At 43.7% G+C, this 16,609-nt stretch overlaps 3 protein-coding genes across 10 annotated transcripts; 2 read left to right on the top strand and 1 right to left on the bottom strand.

Moving 5' to 3' along the window:
• Positions 1–1,569: 1,569 nt before the first annotated feature.
• On the top strand, positions 1,570–11,886 carry epn3a (epsin 3a). 6 transcript variants are annotated; one of them, XM_020094504.2, is made up of 11 exons: positions 1,613–1,945; positions 3,686–4,454; positions 6,310–6,428; positions 7,117–7,194; positions 7,614–7,703; positions 8,847–8,930; positions 9,228–9,357; positions 9,540–9,701; positions 9,798–9,881; positions 9,968–10,198; positions 10,384–11,886. In XM_020094504.2, the coding sequence occupies exons 2-11, from the start codon at positions 3,857–3,859 to the stop codon at positions 10,668–10,670; spliced, it is 1,863 nt and encodes a 620-aa protein (XP_019950063.2). In that variant the 5' UTR covers positions 1,613–1,945; positions 3,686–3,856; the 3' UTR covers positions 10,671–11,886. The 6 variants fall into 6 exon arrangements, with proteins under 6 accessions (XP_019950065.2, XP_019950063.2, XP_019950062.2 ...); XM_020094503.2 differs by having other exon boundaries at positions 1,622–1,945; positions 3,689–4,454; XM_020094505.2 differs by having other exon boundaries at positions 1,622–1,945; positions 3,689–4,454; positions 9,543–9,701.
• arl16 (ADP-ribosylation factor-like 16) lies at positions 11,387–13,976 on the bottom strand. 3 transcript variants are annotated; one of them, XM_069524769.1, is made up of 6 exons: positions 13,798–13,970; positions 13,347–13,353; positions 13,017–13,051; positions 12,800–12,916; positions 12,581–12,696; positions 11,387–12,430 (listed from the first exon to the last, which is right to left on the bottom strand). In XM_069524769.1, exons 1-6 carry the CDS (start codon positions 13,939–13,941, stop codon positions 12,265–12,267), a joined length of 585 nt encoding a protein of 194 aa, XP_069380870.1. In that variant the 5' UTR covers positions 13,942–13,970; the 3' UTR covers positions 11,387–12,264. The 3 variants fall into 3 exon arrangements, with proteins under 3 accessions (XP_069380870.1, XP_069380869.1, XP_019950070.1); XM_069524768.1 differs by lacking the exon at positions 13,347–13,353 and having other exon boundaries at positions 13,017–13,071; positions 13,820–13,976; XM_020094511.2 differs by lacking the exon at positions 13,347–13,353 and having other exon boundaries at positions 13,017–13,070; positions 13,805–13,944.
• Positions 13,977–14,077: 101 nt separating this feature from the next.
• fn3krp (fructosamine 3 kinase related protein) lies at positions 14,078–16,185 on the top strand. Its single transcript, XM_020094509.2, has 6 exons — positions 14,078–14,357; positions 14,581–14,732; positions 14,861–14,952; positions 15,093–15,175; positions 15,268–15,390; positions 15,483–16,185. Exons 1-6 carry the CDS (start codon positions 14,217–14,219, stop codon positions 15,819–15,821), a joined length of 930 nt encoding a protein of 309 aa, XP_019950068.2. The 5' UTR covers positions 14,078–14,216; the 3' UTR covers positions 15,822–16,185.
• The last annotated feature ends 424 nt before the right edge of the window (positions 16,186–16,609 follow it).

The following is a 16,609-nucleotide window of genomic DNA, read 5'->3' on the forward strand; positions in this document are numbered from 1 at the left end:
AAAAAGTGTGAGTCGCTGAACTTCAACATCATACTGGACTGGTGCCTCTCAGTTACTATCTTTGATGCAACTATCGAAACGCAGAAGACATAAGCACATGAGTCAAATGTTTCAAGAGGCCTATTCACAACACGCCTGTCAGGAGATAAAGCCATCATTACCAGATACAACATTACAGGGACTGATCTGATTTTGAAATAAATTACGTTATTTTTTACATTTATATTAAAGCGTTTAAAGTTTGAATGAACAGGTTCATGTCAGGGAAACAGCCAGAATAGAGGTCGACCTACTGAAAAACCACTAGATGGCAGCAAAGAGGAAAAGAAAATTCCAAACAGGATGATGACGTTTCAGAGCCAAAATCCTTGAGTGTACAGGAACTCAAGGAATAAAAAGGTTTCAAGCACACACACACACACACACACACACACACACACACACACACACACACACACACAAGAAGTCAGACTTCCTCTGCTGCAAGATGTCGCTGCTGTGCACCAGTATAGGCTGGTGTTATTTATCAGTCCTCTCACCTCCCCCTCTGTTTTCCCGGACCATGCCTGCATGACTCCCCCTGCACTGACCTCGCCAGGCCTTTGTTGGGAAACAAAGAGTGCTTAGGCATCTGTTTTCAGGAGAAATAAAGACACAGGGTGGCAGGACATAGAGGAGGAGGAGGGCCATGGGAGCTATATGAAGTGGAGCTCCAACAATCTGATCAGTGAGAGACATATTAGAAACTGACACAGGGAGCAAATATACACCCAGGAAAGCACTTTAGCAACTTGTTCCAACTTTTTACCCTTTTATCAGACATATAGAAATCCTCTAAGACCTAGTTTCACCTCAGCGTGGTGAACTTTTTTGTTCGTACACTTTACCCTTCTGTACTCCAAGAGTCTCTGCTTTTGTTCTCTCAAGGTGGAGCTGGTATTTCCTGTATATCCTGCTCAGTCGACCGAGCCACTCGTCTCTCCTGCTGCTTCTCCCTAAACTGGCTAATCATTATTCACTCCACATTGCAGATATGATATGACCCCTCTGTATACTCTACAAACCTGAGACTGGAGGTTACCCTGACACAAGCACCAGATCATAGACATGTATATAAAGATGAAGCACTGGATGGGAGCCATCGATACAGTGGAGACACAGGCCACGTGTAAATGCATAAGGATATGACTTCAGACAACAAGCCATTAGTGCTGATGAATAAGTAAAGAGCAGAAATGCAATGAAGCTGCTGCAGGAAATGTGGCTCTTTGTGGAACCCCCCTGGGACAGCATAGGATTTATAGGAAATAGTGTTATGTCATTATATTTTCTTGCTATTTAGTTTTGCTTCCCAGTACAAAACTTGCACTTGTGTGTAGATTCTGTAATATTTAGATCTCATAACACCTGCAAGGACACAGTTCCTCTTCGGTGAATAAGCAGGTTTATGTTCAGGACAGCAAGTGTCTCTGCAATCACCTCATGGTGCGTCATGTTTAGTTCCTGTTATTCGGTGATCACCTGCTCCCAGTCAACACAGACGCTTTTGCACCAGGAAGTGAAAGAGTTAAGTCTGACTCTGCATGCACCGAGCAGGCTGCCCTCCCTCCCTCCCTCCCTTCCCTCTCCATCCATTTTTACTGTGTGTGAGTTTTCGGGGGCGGGGGGCTGTGCCATCTGCAAGCCCCAGCGCCTGGATTTGTGATATGCACACACAACTTTAGTTTGATAACAAACCAGGGCACCGCCTCGATTCTTTTGAGTTTTTAGGATTCAATCTGAGAACCTACGGTTCTCCACGGATGTTTCTCTCTCTCTCCTGGAATCTAAACGTCTTGTTCGTCTCCGCTCTGTCCGAAAAGCTCCGGGACATGTCGAGAGGCGTCTCTTGTTCCACCCGAAGCCTCCCCGAGTTGTGATCCCGCTGACGCGCAATGACATGAAGGTAAGAGACGGGGAAGTGGAGGCAGAGAACCGGGTCGTCGTTGTTTTTTGTGTAGGTTTCAACTTTTAAAGTCAGAAAGGTAGCTGAGTCACGGTCACACGCACACGCTTCACCCACCCGATCATCCCATTTGACGCAACGTGCACGGTAATGGGCCGGGCCGTGCCATCATGGCACAATGAGGACGCGTCAGAGTAATGTATGTTGAATCTGGACTTCCTTGGCACATCTGTACGGCAAATGTGAACGTACCTGGCCGAGCATGTAGGCCTGATCTGGGAGCAGTTTTCACTTCGCTTCCTGTAGACAGAGAGAAAGACTGTTGAGGGGGAAAATTAACTATCATCGCTTTTTTACGCACAAGAAAGTAAGAACATATTGTACAAATCAAAGGACGTATAAAAAGTATATTTTATGAAATGTATCTTCATGTCAAGGTCACAACTGTATGAGAAGTTCTTACATTGTCAGGAAAGATCCAGTGAGTATCCATTCTTCACCATCTGTCAGACTTTCCAAACCAATTCTAACCATCATCATCATATGTTGCTGCCACAGTGATGATTTACACATTGATCAGAAATCTGTCCAGAGGCAGAATTTAATTTCCACACAAACTCTGTGATCATCCTGTTCCACCTCCCCTGCTCTCCCTGTCAATGAAACCCCCTCCTCTCCCAACTTTTATTAGCCTGTTACCAACAGGCATATCTGTCTTTCTTCCTCCCACCATCTCCACCTGAGTAACAGCCATCCCAGTCAGGAGTCAGGAAACCAGCAGGAGATAATGGGACTAAATGGTGAAATGGGTCTGTGGTTAGCTGAGCCACAAATATTCAGACCCAGGCCACCACTTCATGATCTATTTATGGCCCCTGTCACAGCACAGGAAGCTCACCCAATCATAATGGGTTAGATATTTCACTATTTTGTATTTATAGTACAACCTGGAGGAATCTTTTTCTCATTATAAAGACATTTAACATTTCACTGACTCCAGGGATCAATATGCACATCTCTCTCTTTGTAATTTAACAAGTGAATGGGCCGAAGTTCATGCATCTCACATGTGGGAGTGAAAAGTTGTTGATTGAACTGAGTCACTTCCCTGACTACACAGGGCAAAGTTCAGTATCTCAGGCAAAACGATTGGTGCTCGAAGGTCACATATACGGTAATTATCTTCAATTATTGAAGTCAAGTGAAAAAACACAGAAGTGATGGCGGTTCTCATGTGTGTGTCTGTAGAGGTTCGGCTCTTAGAGTTTTGTGAGTCTTAAAATGCTTTTTGAGCTCCAGTGCTGTTCGTAGTGATGTAATCAGGTCAGAAATGCCCCTCCCATCTCTGATTTCACTCTGAGGTAAAACACACAAAAACTTCTTCACTTGCAGGTCGGACTGTAGTGTCTTGATCTGAAAGTAAAATTTGTCTTTCAGGTAAGAAGTATTGAATTTGTATGCACAAATAGCTGAGAGGCGGGTCATTGTTTACTTAGAGTGTATGTGCTCACATCTCTTCAAGTTGTGTCAGTGAAAAAAACAAAACTCAGGTGTTGTGTTTCACATCGCTTGGAGGTGCTGAGCTGTTACTCTCTCCTCCCAAACACAACTATAGTGAAAGGAATAAGTCATTGTCATTAGTAATGGCAAAGTTCCCTCAACTAATGTTTTACATGAGAATAATAAAACCTGTTCAGCTTCAAATCTTTCTGGGTGTCTAATTTGTGCGCTCCTGTCCAGCAGGAACACTCTGGTGGACGTCTCTGAAGTTGCCGAGAGGCGGACAACTTCACTGCATTTTTCCGCTGACCTAGTCTCTAACCTTGCCTGAGGTGACACAGCAGGTTGGCCTGCTGTCAGACCTTTCAGACTTTTTCCACCTGTGAAAAAAGAAAACCCACCGACGCCGCCATGCAGACCTCATCGCTCCGCCGGCAGATGAAAAACATGGTCAACAACTACACGGAGGCTGAGATCAAGGTCCGAGAGGCCACCTCCAACGACCACTGGGGCGCTCCCAGCTCGCTCATGTCTGAAATTGCAGACCTGACCTTCAATGTGGTGGCCTTCACTGAGGTCATGGGTATGATCTGGAGGCGGCTTAATGACCATGGTAAAAACTGGCGCCACGTTTATAAGGCACTGACCCTGCTGGACTACCTGATTAAAACAGGCTCGGAGCGAGTGGCCACGGAGTGCCGTGAGAACATATACACCATCCACACTCTGAGAGACTTCCAGTACATTGATCGGGACGGACGCGACCAGGGCATCAACGTCCGGGAGAAGGCCAAGCAACTGGTGGCTCTACTGAGGGACGAGGAGAAGCTGAAGAAGGAAAGGAGCCAGGCGCTGAAGACCAAGACGCGCATAGCAGGGGTCACCAGTAGTTTAGGTTCTGGATCCTTGCCGCCTCCATACCCAGGACACCGCAGTAGCCAGGGTGGCTCATCGGCGGTCTACGGGGATGATTTCCAGAGGTGCAGGGGCTCACCATCGTCCTTTAACTGTGAGTAGAAGGGATGTCTCACTGCGACATATCACAAGCACATAACTCTAAGCTCACAGCTACCTGGAATTCTTCTTGTGGCATGTGACTGGTGATAATTCAGGAACTCACATGGTTGAAGGGTCATGAGGTTATTTTATTACTTTGTCATTAAATGCATATTTCTTATCTGTCCAGTTATTGTACATAGATAATGCGATTTCTCACTGAAGTAGATGCCAGTTTTAATACCAACAATTCAAGCCTTTAACTATCAATCTCAAGTCCTTTGATTTAATAGAAAGTAGTTTTGCTTTTTACAGTCGTTTGGACATCTGCATTCCTCTCATTCTCCCGTTTAGAGTCACGTCAGCTAAACTGGATTTACAAAAGAGGAGGCCCCTGTTTTGTACTAATTTCCATCTTGCGGTGATGCTATCTGCTGTGTCACTCTGATGATCATGGTTAGGTTATGATATTATAAGTGATCTATGTGTGTCTGGGTTAGGTCGCCGGATTAACTTTTTAACTAAAGTATATGGTTCCAACTTAAAAACAGTGATGATAAACAGCTGTATACAGGTGTTTGTAGATGTGGTGCTTGTGTGGCGTGTACCATAAACAGTATTTTGACATTTGTGCGGTCCAAGTGGTGAAGATGTTAGTGAGGAGCAGGGCTGCAGTTTCCTGAAGGCAACAGTTATTCTTCTATACTTTGATGTCTTTGGCCTGTCTCATGGTGTAAACAAAGTTATGCCCACAGATGCTATCTGACTGTTTTGCTACCACCAATCCCTCAATAGTCCCCTCTCAAAGATTCATTTCCATTTCATGCATTTTCTTTATTTTTTGTGGAAACGTGGACCTTTACAACCTCCAAGCTCTCTTTCAACAGTGCTACAATACAAACGTGGCTTGTAATACACAGAAAAATGATTACATCTGATAACACAACAAGAAGCTAAGTTTAAAGCCACAGTCTGTCAGACAGAGGCTGGCTTTCATGCTGGTCAATCATAACAATTTCACACACCAGTGATAGTAGCTAATCACTTGGTCTTTAGCCAAATAAAAATGATTTGGGCCTAGATAACAAAGCGTAAATATGTATGAGATATACTGCAGGTGTTCAAATACTTGAAAGGTGAGTTAGTGAGCACACGTGTGTGTTTGTGTTCCTTACGTGTATGCGTGTTTGTCTTCAGCCTGAGTAAATGCAGTTTGTCCAACGCTGCACAGTAACACAGCTTCTCGTTCGGCTCTGGGAGATTCTAAAGGCGCAAATAGAGAACAGTGGTTGTCTGTTGGAGATCCCTGGACACCGGCGCTGGGTTGAAGTGTTGGTGCTGATGGATGGCATGGGTGTGGGTCAGGAGGTTGGCAGCAGCTAATTGACAGCAAGCTTTCCGGCTCAGATATTGAAGGGCAGTAAAGTGGAAATGATGGGTTTCTGAGACTGGTCTTTGCAAATGTGTTGCCTGCTGCACTGTTTTAGCCCCATGACCCACAGACCCACAGCCCGGCAGACGGGCCAAGCCAGCACCCACCCCCTCCCCAAACCTGGACCTGAATCCTGGATCCCACCCAGAGGATACAGGGTAATAAGGTGGGCCCCACTCCAGCCCATCCATTCCTCTCCCCCTTCATCACCCTAACGCTCCACACAGGCACACCATTGTTCTCAGTGCAGGCAGAGTTAGGCAGACCATGGCAAGCAATGCCAGCAAAGGCCCTTAACAACGGGCAATGGAAAAAAAACAACATTCAACAACAGTGCCAGCCTTTTTTTGACAAAAAATCAGCCTGTGTTTCATTCTTTGCTTTCCATGTTCTCTGTAAATACCTGATCCCCTCGGCTCTTCCTCTGTCTCTGTAGCTTCATCTTCCTCTCCTCAACTTGCTCCAGACATGGAGCAAGCTCGGCCCGTGACCAGTGGGGAAGAGGAGCTGCAGCTGCAGCTGGCCCTGGCTATGAGCCGAGAAGAAAGTGAAAAGGTACCTCTAAATGAGATAGCGCACACACACACACACACACACACAAACACAAACACAAACCTCTTGTCCTTTCAGCACATGAGCCTGGCAGAAAGAGGCTTCTTAACTGCCCAGCTGCCGACATGTAATTCTGCCGTAAAACAGTCAAGAGCTCCCACACACACACTACACCCACATGCTTGGACGCTGTCAGTCGCGGTGGCGGAGCACTCCCACAGCCTCAACTCGTCCACCATTTCCCAGAGCCTTTCGCAGAAAGTGATATCATCAACTGTCTCTGATGTGGTCAATAATAGCACTTTGACCAATCAGCATGAGCACAGCTGAAGACTGAGGACACTGTGAGTGAAACAGAGAGAAGCCAGGCAGGATGTGTGCATTGATCCTTTCCCAGGAGGCCACACTCACCTCGGTCACCGTGGCAAGGGCAGCCTTCGCCCTCTGAGTTTTCTTGGCTACTATGGAAATACAGTTTATGTGTAAAGCTGTCAGCTTCAACAAATTAGCTGTGATTTTGATGATGTAATTGATCATATATTAGATCTCTGTTATATTCCTCTCTTTTGAATCACCTTTAATCATTGTGTTCACATAATCATTTCTCAATGAATGATTCCAACAAAGTTAAGCATGATTTTAGCTTTCCTTGTGATTCGTCCTCCTCCTAATCCTTCCTGCTTGACCCTAGCCCACTCCCCCTGTGGACATAGATGAACACACCCAGCTCCAGCTCGCTATGAGTCTCAGCAAGGAGGACTCAAAGAAGGTATAAGTACACTTGGAAAAGGGATGATTCTTCCTCTGCATCATGTAGTGTTGCTCTGTGCACTAAAACCATTGTGTTTTTTGTCCTTCTGGAAAACAACTGCATGTGGTACTCACTTTGTCTCCTTTCTAGATTTGACTCATCCTTCCTCACTCACTTTTAAACAGTAAAAGGACAGAGACTAATCAACTGTGGCTTCATCCTTCTGTTCCATTAACCCTAAGATCTCTCCTCTTGATTCAGTAGATATCCATCTCAGCCACTCTGAACTATTCTGGTGTGGTGTCACGGAAGGGAATATAGGGTTTGACCCCTTAACTCAACGTGGGACACCCGTAGAACTGCATGCAATGCACTGTGAGGATGTCCAAGAATGGATTCCATTATTGTTGACCATATTCTCTCTCCCACGAGCACAGCCTGTCCAACGTGCACCTCCCACCGTGGATATGGATGAGGATGCCCAGCTGCAATTGGCCCTGAGCCTAAGCAAGGAGGAGCACCAGCAGGTAAGGGTTGCATGGGGTCAACTGCCTTGTATCACCACGGAAACTCTGTGGAGATTCTGTATGTAAGAACACAAATGTCTGAGTCAGTTTCTCCAGTCCCCAAGTAAAATGTCCAGAAAATGTCTGAGTAAGCTCATACAAGTTTACAGTAGGAAAATGTCTAGAAAAACGTGAGCCAGTGATGTTTCTAACACATGACTGACGTAAAACTGGAAGAATACAAATATCTCAAGATTAAAAAGGGGTGCCTACCAAGATTTCAACCTGCAAAGACAACAAGATTCTAGAGCTTTTGGTGATAAAGGCTGATGCTGTTGTCAATGTGCTATAAACCAATAAACATGAGTTCCACAACGGAGTTTATACGTCATGTCCTGCCACCTCTTTGTGCCACTCAGATGCCGCCTCTCACCTGAATGTTCCTGTTGTCTGACCGAGAAAGTTCAGACTAGTTCAGGCCTGAAAATGACTTTGCAGAAACTGTTTGAAAGCTTAACCGATGTTAATATTTTCTAGTGAACTTCAAATTACAAGTGCAGATAGACACAGCTCAGTTTTATGATGAGTACCAGGTGACTTCTAGATTAAGCACATTCCGATCCCAGTTTTAAATTTGGTTGGAATCCCTTGAATTGCTTCATCTCGAATGTTAGTCACCATGACATCATTGCTATGAAAGAGTAGGGTGTTCCCACCTCACCCATACTGATCTTTTAATGCTTGTTTGCTTTTACATTTTTGCATTTCTCTTCCATATCATTGTTTAACGTATTCCCGCCTGTGTCCTTTACTATGCCTTTTATTATATAGTTCTATTATACTGGACAACCATTGTACCTCAACTCCCTCTCCTCCCGCCTCACTCCCTTGTCTGGCCGCTCTGCTGTTTTCTCTCCCTGTCTGTGTCAGTACACTGCAGCACAATAGAGCCGCACTGTTAGAGAGCACAGCGATGCTATCCTCTCTTTGACCAGAGAATTTTCTGGTCTACCCCTGGGTGATATGTTGCCTAGGAAAAGAGAAAAAAAAAATCTGGCTTTGGTGCTTGTGTGCTGCCACTGACTCATGAATATGATGTGACAATATGTGAATTTTGCTTGAAGCCGTCCCCAAAGGCAACCATGTGACTGTATCTGTTGACAGGAACAACTCAGTCGCCAAGGAGATGAGTCAATGCTCCAGAAAGCTTTGGAGGAGAGCAAACGCCAGATGGAGACTAAAGGCGGGGTATGAAATATTGGGGTATGGAATATCTCAATGGGGGTGATGAAATACAACCATACATTTGAGAACAAGGGATTTCGAACCCGAGGGTCACAACAAAATCCACTGTGGTGGTTTATAATGATGATGATTATGGGTGAAGTTATTGGCTCTGATTAGGTTTTATTAGCTCAACCCTCGAAATTACCTACTGTGAAAATGTCAAACCTATTTGTTTATTTAAGTTATAAATAAGTCATTAAGGGTAACATAACTAATAGTGAGTGCTGTAGCAATATAATGGTTTGTTTTCTGGGACAGACCGCCTTCATGGACCTGGTAGATGTTTTCGCGGTGCCCTCAGATCCGCCTTCTACTGACCATCGCCGGAACAATGCTGCACAGCCGGCAGCAGCCCGACCGGGGGGCACAGATCCCTGGGACTCGCTGGGTGAGCCTTGAGTTGACCAAATATCAAGTAGTAAATAATGGTCATTAAATATATATTTGTAGCCTGGTGAAGTTCTGGCATCAGTCTTTTTCTGCTTTGAATTTACAGTACAGTTTAGTGCACATAAACTCTAGATGTTCAGGTCCTAACAAACTTCATATTTTTCTTCTCTGTTGCTAAAGAAGGCATGCCTAACACTTTGAGAGGAGGTTCTCCGTGGATGGCACCACCCTCCAGCAGCCCTCCCCCACCATGGGAGCCCCCGACTGACCCCTGGGATGGCCCTCCAAACGTCTCTGACCTCACCGCGGCAGGCCGTGCATGGGCCTCCCCTTCAAACACAGGTGAGTCTGTAATGTGCAATGCAATACATATAGGAGATATATGAAATTAAATATTTCACAATGATTAAAATAAAATGCATTTTCTTACGTTTATAGCCTCCTCGAGAGTTGATCCATTTTCGGCCACATCAGATGGAATGGCACTTGATGGAGCCTTTCTCCGAACTGGAAGCCCCTCAGGTAAACAAAGCTTCCTCTTGCGCATTCTCTTACTGTGATTCTGTGTCCCACTTCTCTCAGAGCTCTTTCTTTTTTTCTGCCGTTAGATGGAGATCTATTTGATGAGGCCATGGATGGGGGTCAGTTGAATGTCAATGGCCGAGGGGAGAGCAGTCCTGAGCTCTTCGACCTGTCACGTCTCGGGGAAAGCCTGGCTGCCTCCAGCCCTCGCACATGCCGGACACCTGAGTCCTTCCTGGACCCCACAGCAGCATCCTTGGTGAACCTGGATAGCTTGATCCCATCAAATCCCCAAGCCAAGAACCCCTTTTTATCAGGTAATTATTTGTAGTAGCTTCTTTTGTTTCACCAGTGAAAGATAAGGAAAGTTGGTGCTTTTGAAAGCTGCAAATCTAGATTTCATCATCTGTGAGCTAAAACAAAGTGTCAGAAATGATAAATCTATTTTGAATAACCGGTTAAATTAAATGAACACTCTTCTGTTTTATTTTTCTATCTCCAGGCCTGAGTGCACCTTCAGTGAGCAATCCATTCCAAACCGAGCAGCCCAAAGTAACTCTGAATCAAATGGGCTCCACCTCTTTGGCTCCTCACAGTTCTCTTCCATACAGTGCCTCCTTGCCTCTTCCCATCAGCCACCAGCCTGCCAGCCTCCCTTCGTCGCTCACTCACCCCACGCAGCCCGGCCTTGACCTGCCAGGGAACCTCCCTGAGCCCCTGCTGCCCTTCTCTTCCACCAGCGCTCAGGGATCACAGGCTTCACAGAGCAGTCAGAACCCTTTCTTATGAGGACCAACTAAACTGGAGATAAATCTTTTAGGAAAAAGGGGATTGCCGATTAGGTTCCGCTCTCGAAATATCACTCTAACCGCAAACCAAACTGTAGCCCGGAGGACTTTTATAAAAAACCCTATTCTTAGTAGTTTTTATATCCTGGTATAATACAGTCACCCTTCGATTTATGCTAGCTGGTTGTGCCCTTCACTAAAACAGCCCATCCTGTCTGATCACAAATGCTGTAAAAGGGTATAATTAAGATTACAACTGTGTAACAGGAAACCTACACAAAAGCACAGTTTGATATAATTATTTTGTCAATTCTGTCAAATCTTTAACAGCTTATGATTGGCTTCACCTGCCGCTGCTGCTGTCATGTTCTCTGGCTCCTATGAAAAACCGATTTTCTAATAACATGAAGACAACATTTTAAAAGATATGTCCAGCCCTTGAAATGTTACTGCATTATTAACAGCAGAACCATTATCAACAGTAACAGCATCATTGACTTAATGCGACTTCTGTCAGACCAGAGTTGATGGAAAAAGATCAAAGTGTATTTAATTCTACTTTGGTGAAATTAATTGTTGGGATTAAGTGAATGAAATTAATAATTTAGGAGGACTGTAAATATTTCAGACTTAACTATAAGCGAGGCAACATTAGAAGATGTATGAATCATTCATTGCTTGTGAACTCAAATAATAAGGGTATTATAACAACACTGCTTAATTCTTTAGTTGGTTTTATTGCTTTGCATTTTCTCATTTGGCTTGATATCAATACATTTTGTATGAAATCCTCACCACACAGGCACACACCCAGTACCAGTTTCAATATTAGCTATGCTCCTTTTGCCCCCTGCTGGTAATAACTCATTACTACTCTGCTGCATTCCTTGACAGTAATTAATCTTTTAACATTTGTTCTTCACACTTTCCAGGTTGTTAAATCTGAAATACAAGAGGTTACTTTATTTCAGACAGAGATCAATCCGTACTTTGCATTGCATGAACTTTCCTCTGATGTTATAATGTGACGCCTATGTGAAGTCCTATGACCTCACTGATGTCAGTCATGAACTTTAATGTTTATCTGCCATTCAATTAGTAGCAGTGACCTGTGTAAATAGCAGCAGGTCAGATCTACACTAGTGTTCATTGAAGAAAATGTTACGATGACCCTGATGAAGGCGGTCCAACAATAAAGTTGTTGAATAATGAAAGTATTGCTCAAGTTTTGGCCTCTTATTATTTTTTTGCCCTTCTCTGTGCATCATGGAAATAAGCTGTGCCAGAAATCTCTGCTCTGCTTCTACAAATGTTAAAATGGCCAATCAACCATCCCATCATTCCATGATATCAGCAATAAATCACCTTCTCAGTTCACCTTGATACCAAAAACGTTTTCCAGTTGGTCTTGTCATGTGACTTGCCACGTTTCCAGTGAGTCCATCAGTTAACACATCATTACATCCTCTTGAAAATGTTGCGTCAACAGTCTCTGCCCACTGAGGTCACTGGCATCTCTTGCCGAAAGGCTTGGAACCATTACTTTAAGTCCTCAGAGAGCAGCTTCACTTTTTAAGGACCAAACGTATGAAAGATCACTTGACTGTGATGGACTCCAGCCAACTGAGCACCTCCCTAAGTCCCTGTCCAGAGCAGGCACTGAGCTCCAGTGTTGTGATTGGCTGAGTAGCAGATGCAATGATGTCATCCATTCTAAACAGTGATTTTATCTCTGTAAGACTCATAGTGCAGGGCATGTCCCTGAAAAAAAAGTGGCATAAAAAAAACAAATATAAGAAAATACACAATACCAAACAATAATTATCAGATTCTACACATGTTGTCTTGAAGCTGCTGCCTCTTGTGCATGTGTGCAAGTGAATGTAGGGATTATTGCATATAGAGAGCTACCTCTTGTTGAAGAGAATCAGCACAGAGGCACTGTGCAGAGGCTCAGCAGAGAGTACTGACAGCAGCTGGATACAGGAGGAGGATACCTGAGCAGTGTTGGCCGAGTCCACCATAAACTGTGAGAAGACACAGATACATTCAGTTATAATTCAAACAATCCGTTATTTATTTCCATCAAATGCTGCGAGCAGATGCAGGATCTTTACATAAAAAACATACAATGACAGAGGAGCAGTCTTTGAAGTAGCTCGGCCATATGGGGCCCATGCAGCCTCCCAGCTCTCTCACGGTCACCTTCCTCTTCTTCAGTGTCAGGTCTGTCAGGTTGGTTCCTACCTGCGGACAATCAAAGAGATCCGAGACGTTACAAGGATGGGCCGGCCCGTCAAAATGGAGCCTGCAAACTCTGTATTAAAACAATCTCATGATCACTTACTGTAGGCAGGGTAGGAGGAGCCGTCCCTAGTTCACCTGATCCATGCAAACCAAACTGTAAACAAATGGGTTCAGAAAAGAATCCACGGGAGCCAATGTCGTGAGTTCAACCAAATATTTGCTTCAATTTAGCTTCGATAGCAACATTTAAAATGTATAGGCTGCACTGTAGTGTGCAATTCAGTACACCATGTAATAAAAGTTTTCCAATAATCTCCTTTGACACTAATGCCATATCACTTATGCTGTTAATTTAATTGCTGAGGGTTGTTGTTTTGCAACTAATATCAGTGGAGAAGATGTTCTTAGTTAGTTGTTTATCAGGTAAAACTGCATTGCTAAGTGTTCCTATTATTTTGTCCCCTCCATTCAAACTAATAAGGATAGGCTAAACAACACACACGCCTCCCAGAATACCACAGTACAGAAGTATATATATATATGTATATATATATAGTGTATAGAATATGCAACAGCACAATTCAACAGCACAACAAAATAAGACAACGCCTCTTTAGCACAGTATCAACAAACCTGCACAGCATTAGCAGGGGCGTTAAGATATGAACTCTACAGCATTAGTACGTGTCCCTAATAAACTGACAACTGAGTGTACACTGCAATACACATGTAACACTTAGCTAGCTAGTGTTTTAATGCTAGTGTGTGTATTTATAATTCCATTAGACTAGCAACAGCAGCTAATCAGGCTACATTAGCCGCACTGAAGAAACACAACACTTGGAGTTGGCAGTACTTATTTCACAGTTCTGGTTCAAAACACTCAACTGGAAACAAAGGATATTTTGAAGACGTTTCATCAACAACGTTTTTCCGACGCCGGTGGCTCCGAGAAGCAAACACGCGTCATTTCTGGTCATTTCCTCCCTCCAGCAGCAGGAGCACAGCAGCCACGAAGATAGCATGTAGCCGATGTAGTCCCAAACGGAAGTGGTACCATGGCGACGCTCTACTAATCGCGGTACGTCGCCGCGAATGGACAAAGAAGACATCAATCATCGCAGTCTTGTTTCTGATTCGTTGCTGCTCCGTTGGTGTAAATGCAAGCGGAAGCAAAACAAGACAACACTCCGAAAACGCCCCCGTGCACCGAAAACTTGTGACGCTACAGTTAATCTGGGCTGGAGTTGTTGTTAGCATCGCTGGTTTTCCACTATAGTTGTTTGTGGGGGTGATAAACATGGAAGCGAAATTAAAGACGGAGTTGGGGACAGCCATGCTGAAGTCTACGGGTCACTCAGGAGGTGGATGTATCAGCGAGGGCCAGAGTTATGATACAGACACTGGGAGAGTGTTTGTGAAGATCAATCACAAGAGCGAGGTATTTTATATTATTCTCTAATATCTATTTACTATAGTGCATGTGCTAGTTAATGTCAGTGTCGCCCTCTGTACTATTAGTCTTGATGGAAAAGCACATCATTGAATTAGTTTTGTTCTTCCATTGTAATATAGCTATACCCCAATATATAATTATTTAATCAGTAACATGCAAACCACATGCTCACCTGCCCAAATCCTGTTATTGTGTGCTTTAAATTCAGGCTAAACAGATGTTTGATGGAGAGATGGCCAGTTTGGAAGCCATTTTAAAGACAGACACCATCAAAGTCCCCAAACCTGTGAAGGTGATCGAGCTCGACGCAGGAGGATGTGTGTTTGTGATGGAGCATCTGGACATGAGAGGTCTGAACAAGTAAGAGCTCTCTCATACAACCTGTTAAGTTCTGTTCTGGTGCCATTACCACTGTGTGTACAGACTGTGATCCAACCCTGTTTGTTTTTTTAATGTGATTCTTTATCATCAACAACTTCAATGTGTAGATACTCAAAGCAGCTGGGAGAGCAGCTGGCCGATCTGCATCTTCACAACAAGAGACTGATGGAAAAATTAGAGAAAGAGCAACAGACAGTGGGTAATTCACCGTAATGTCACCTTTGTACATGTAAATCTAAATGAATCCACATAAATCTTTTAACCTCTTGTTGCTAGTGACTATTACTGATATATAAACTCACATAAATAGTGCTATTTAACTTATGCTGTCATACGCAGGAAAAGGAGCTGGGCAGTCAGATGTGGCTGTTGTGGGGAAATGTGGCTTCAGTGTACCTACATGCTGTGGATATCTACCACAGGTAAAAAATATATTCTATCTGTATACGAGGTGAAACATATGTAGCACGTGGTCTTTAAGTCACTTTTGTTTTTGATTTTCTCGTCCCCCCAGAGAAACGAGTGGCAGGATGACTGGGTGACATTTTTCTCCCAGCAGCGGCTGCAGCACCAGCTAAACATGGTGGAGAATTCTTATGGAGACAGGGAGGCCAGAGAGCTGTGGGCCAAGCTACAGGTGCACCCTCATCAGAAACACACTTTACACATCTTCATGATTGTAACGATAATCTGCCCGTGCAACTTACGTATTTTGTCTGTTTTTGACAGCTGAAGATCCCTCAGTTTTTCAAAGATGTGGAGATCATCCCTGCTCTCCTCCATGGAGATTTATGGGGAGGCAACGTGTCAGAGTGTGCAGATGGCCCAGTCATCTTTGACCCTGCTTCCTTCTATGGCCATTCAGAGTTTGAGCTGGGTATCGCTGGAATGTTCGGTGGCTTCGACAGATCATTTTACTCTGCTTACCATGAAAAAATTCCTAAAGCACCCGGCTTTGCAGAGAGAAACCAGCTTTACCAACTCTACCACTATCTGAATCACTGGAACCACTTTGGTGGTGGCTACAGAGGCTCCTCAATAAGAATTCTGAAGAACTTACTGAAGTAATTGCACACACTTTGTAGAAAGCTTCACATGTCTTAAAGACAAGCCAAGTATTATGTATATATTGACAGAGGCTAAGTTGACCAAAACGAGTGTGGGTAATTGTTGGAGAGACTAAAACATAGCATTTCAGCATTGTAATATATGTTATAGTGTGTATAAAACTGCCCTGACTTCTCCACCCATGATTGTATTGTATGATTTAATGATACAAACTTATCTCCAAACTATTTACTTTCTTGACTGAATGTTGCTGTCACACAGACTGATACGCTACATACACCTACAAAGTGTTGCTACATAGTAATAAATCATTGCAATGTATCCATTGTTTAACTAACAATAAACCCTCAGATGATCCAAATGATTTGTTGTGGTCTACTCGACTTTATTTTGTATCTATCTGGTTTGAGAACTGGTGAATCAAACACAAGGACCTCCATCATCATATAGACCTCACCGCAGCTTTTTGATCCCTTCTTCCAGAAACCTGATCTCCCAGGCTTTTAATGCAGCTGTGCCATCCAACACACACAGGTATCTAATAAAATCAACTTATAAGCCAGGTCATTATATTTTATCTGTTCTTTTGCCTATATGCAAACGTAAATCCTTTCTCCTTATTGGGGGAAAATCCATCAAAAGTAATAATATTAGATGTAAATCAATTTATAAACAGACAAAACTGAACTAAAACTGGTTTAAGTGTGGTATACATGCTTAGTTAATTATACATATCTAATATAAATCATATTTACAATTCATACCGATGATTTTTGCTGATTCAGAGT

Source organism: Paralichthys olivaceus, chromosome 5 (assembly GCF_024713975.1).
Source record: "Paralichthys olivaceus isolate ysfri-2021 chromosome 5, ASM2471397v2, whole genome shotgun sequence".
NCBI classification, from domain to species: Eukaryota; Metazoa; Chordata; class Actinopteri; order Pleuronectiformes; family Paralichthyidae; genus Paralichthys; species Paralichthys olivaceus.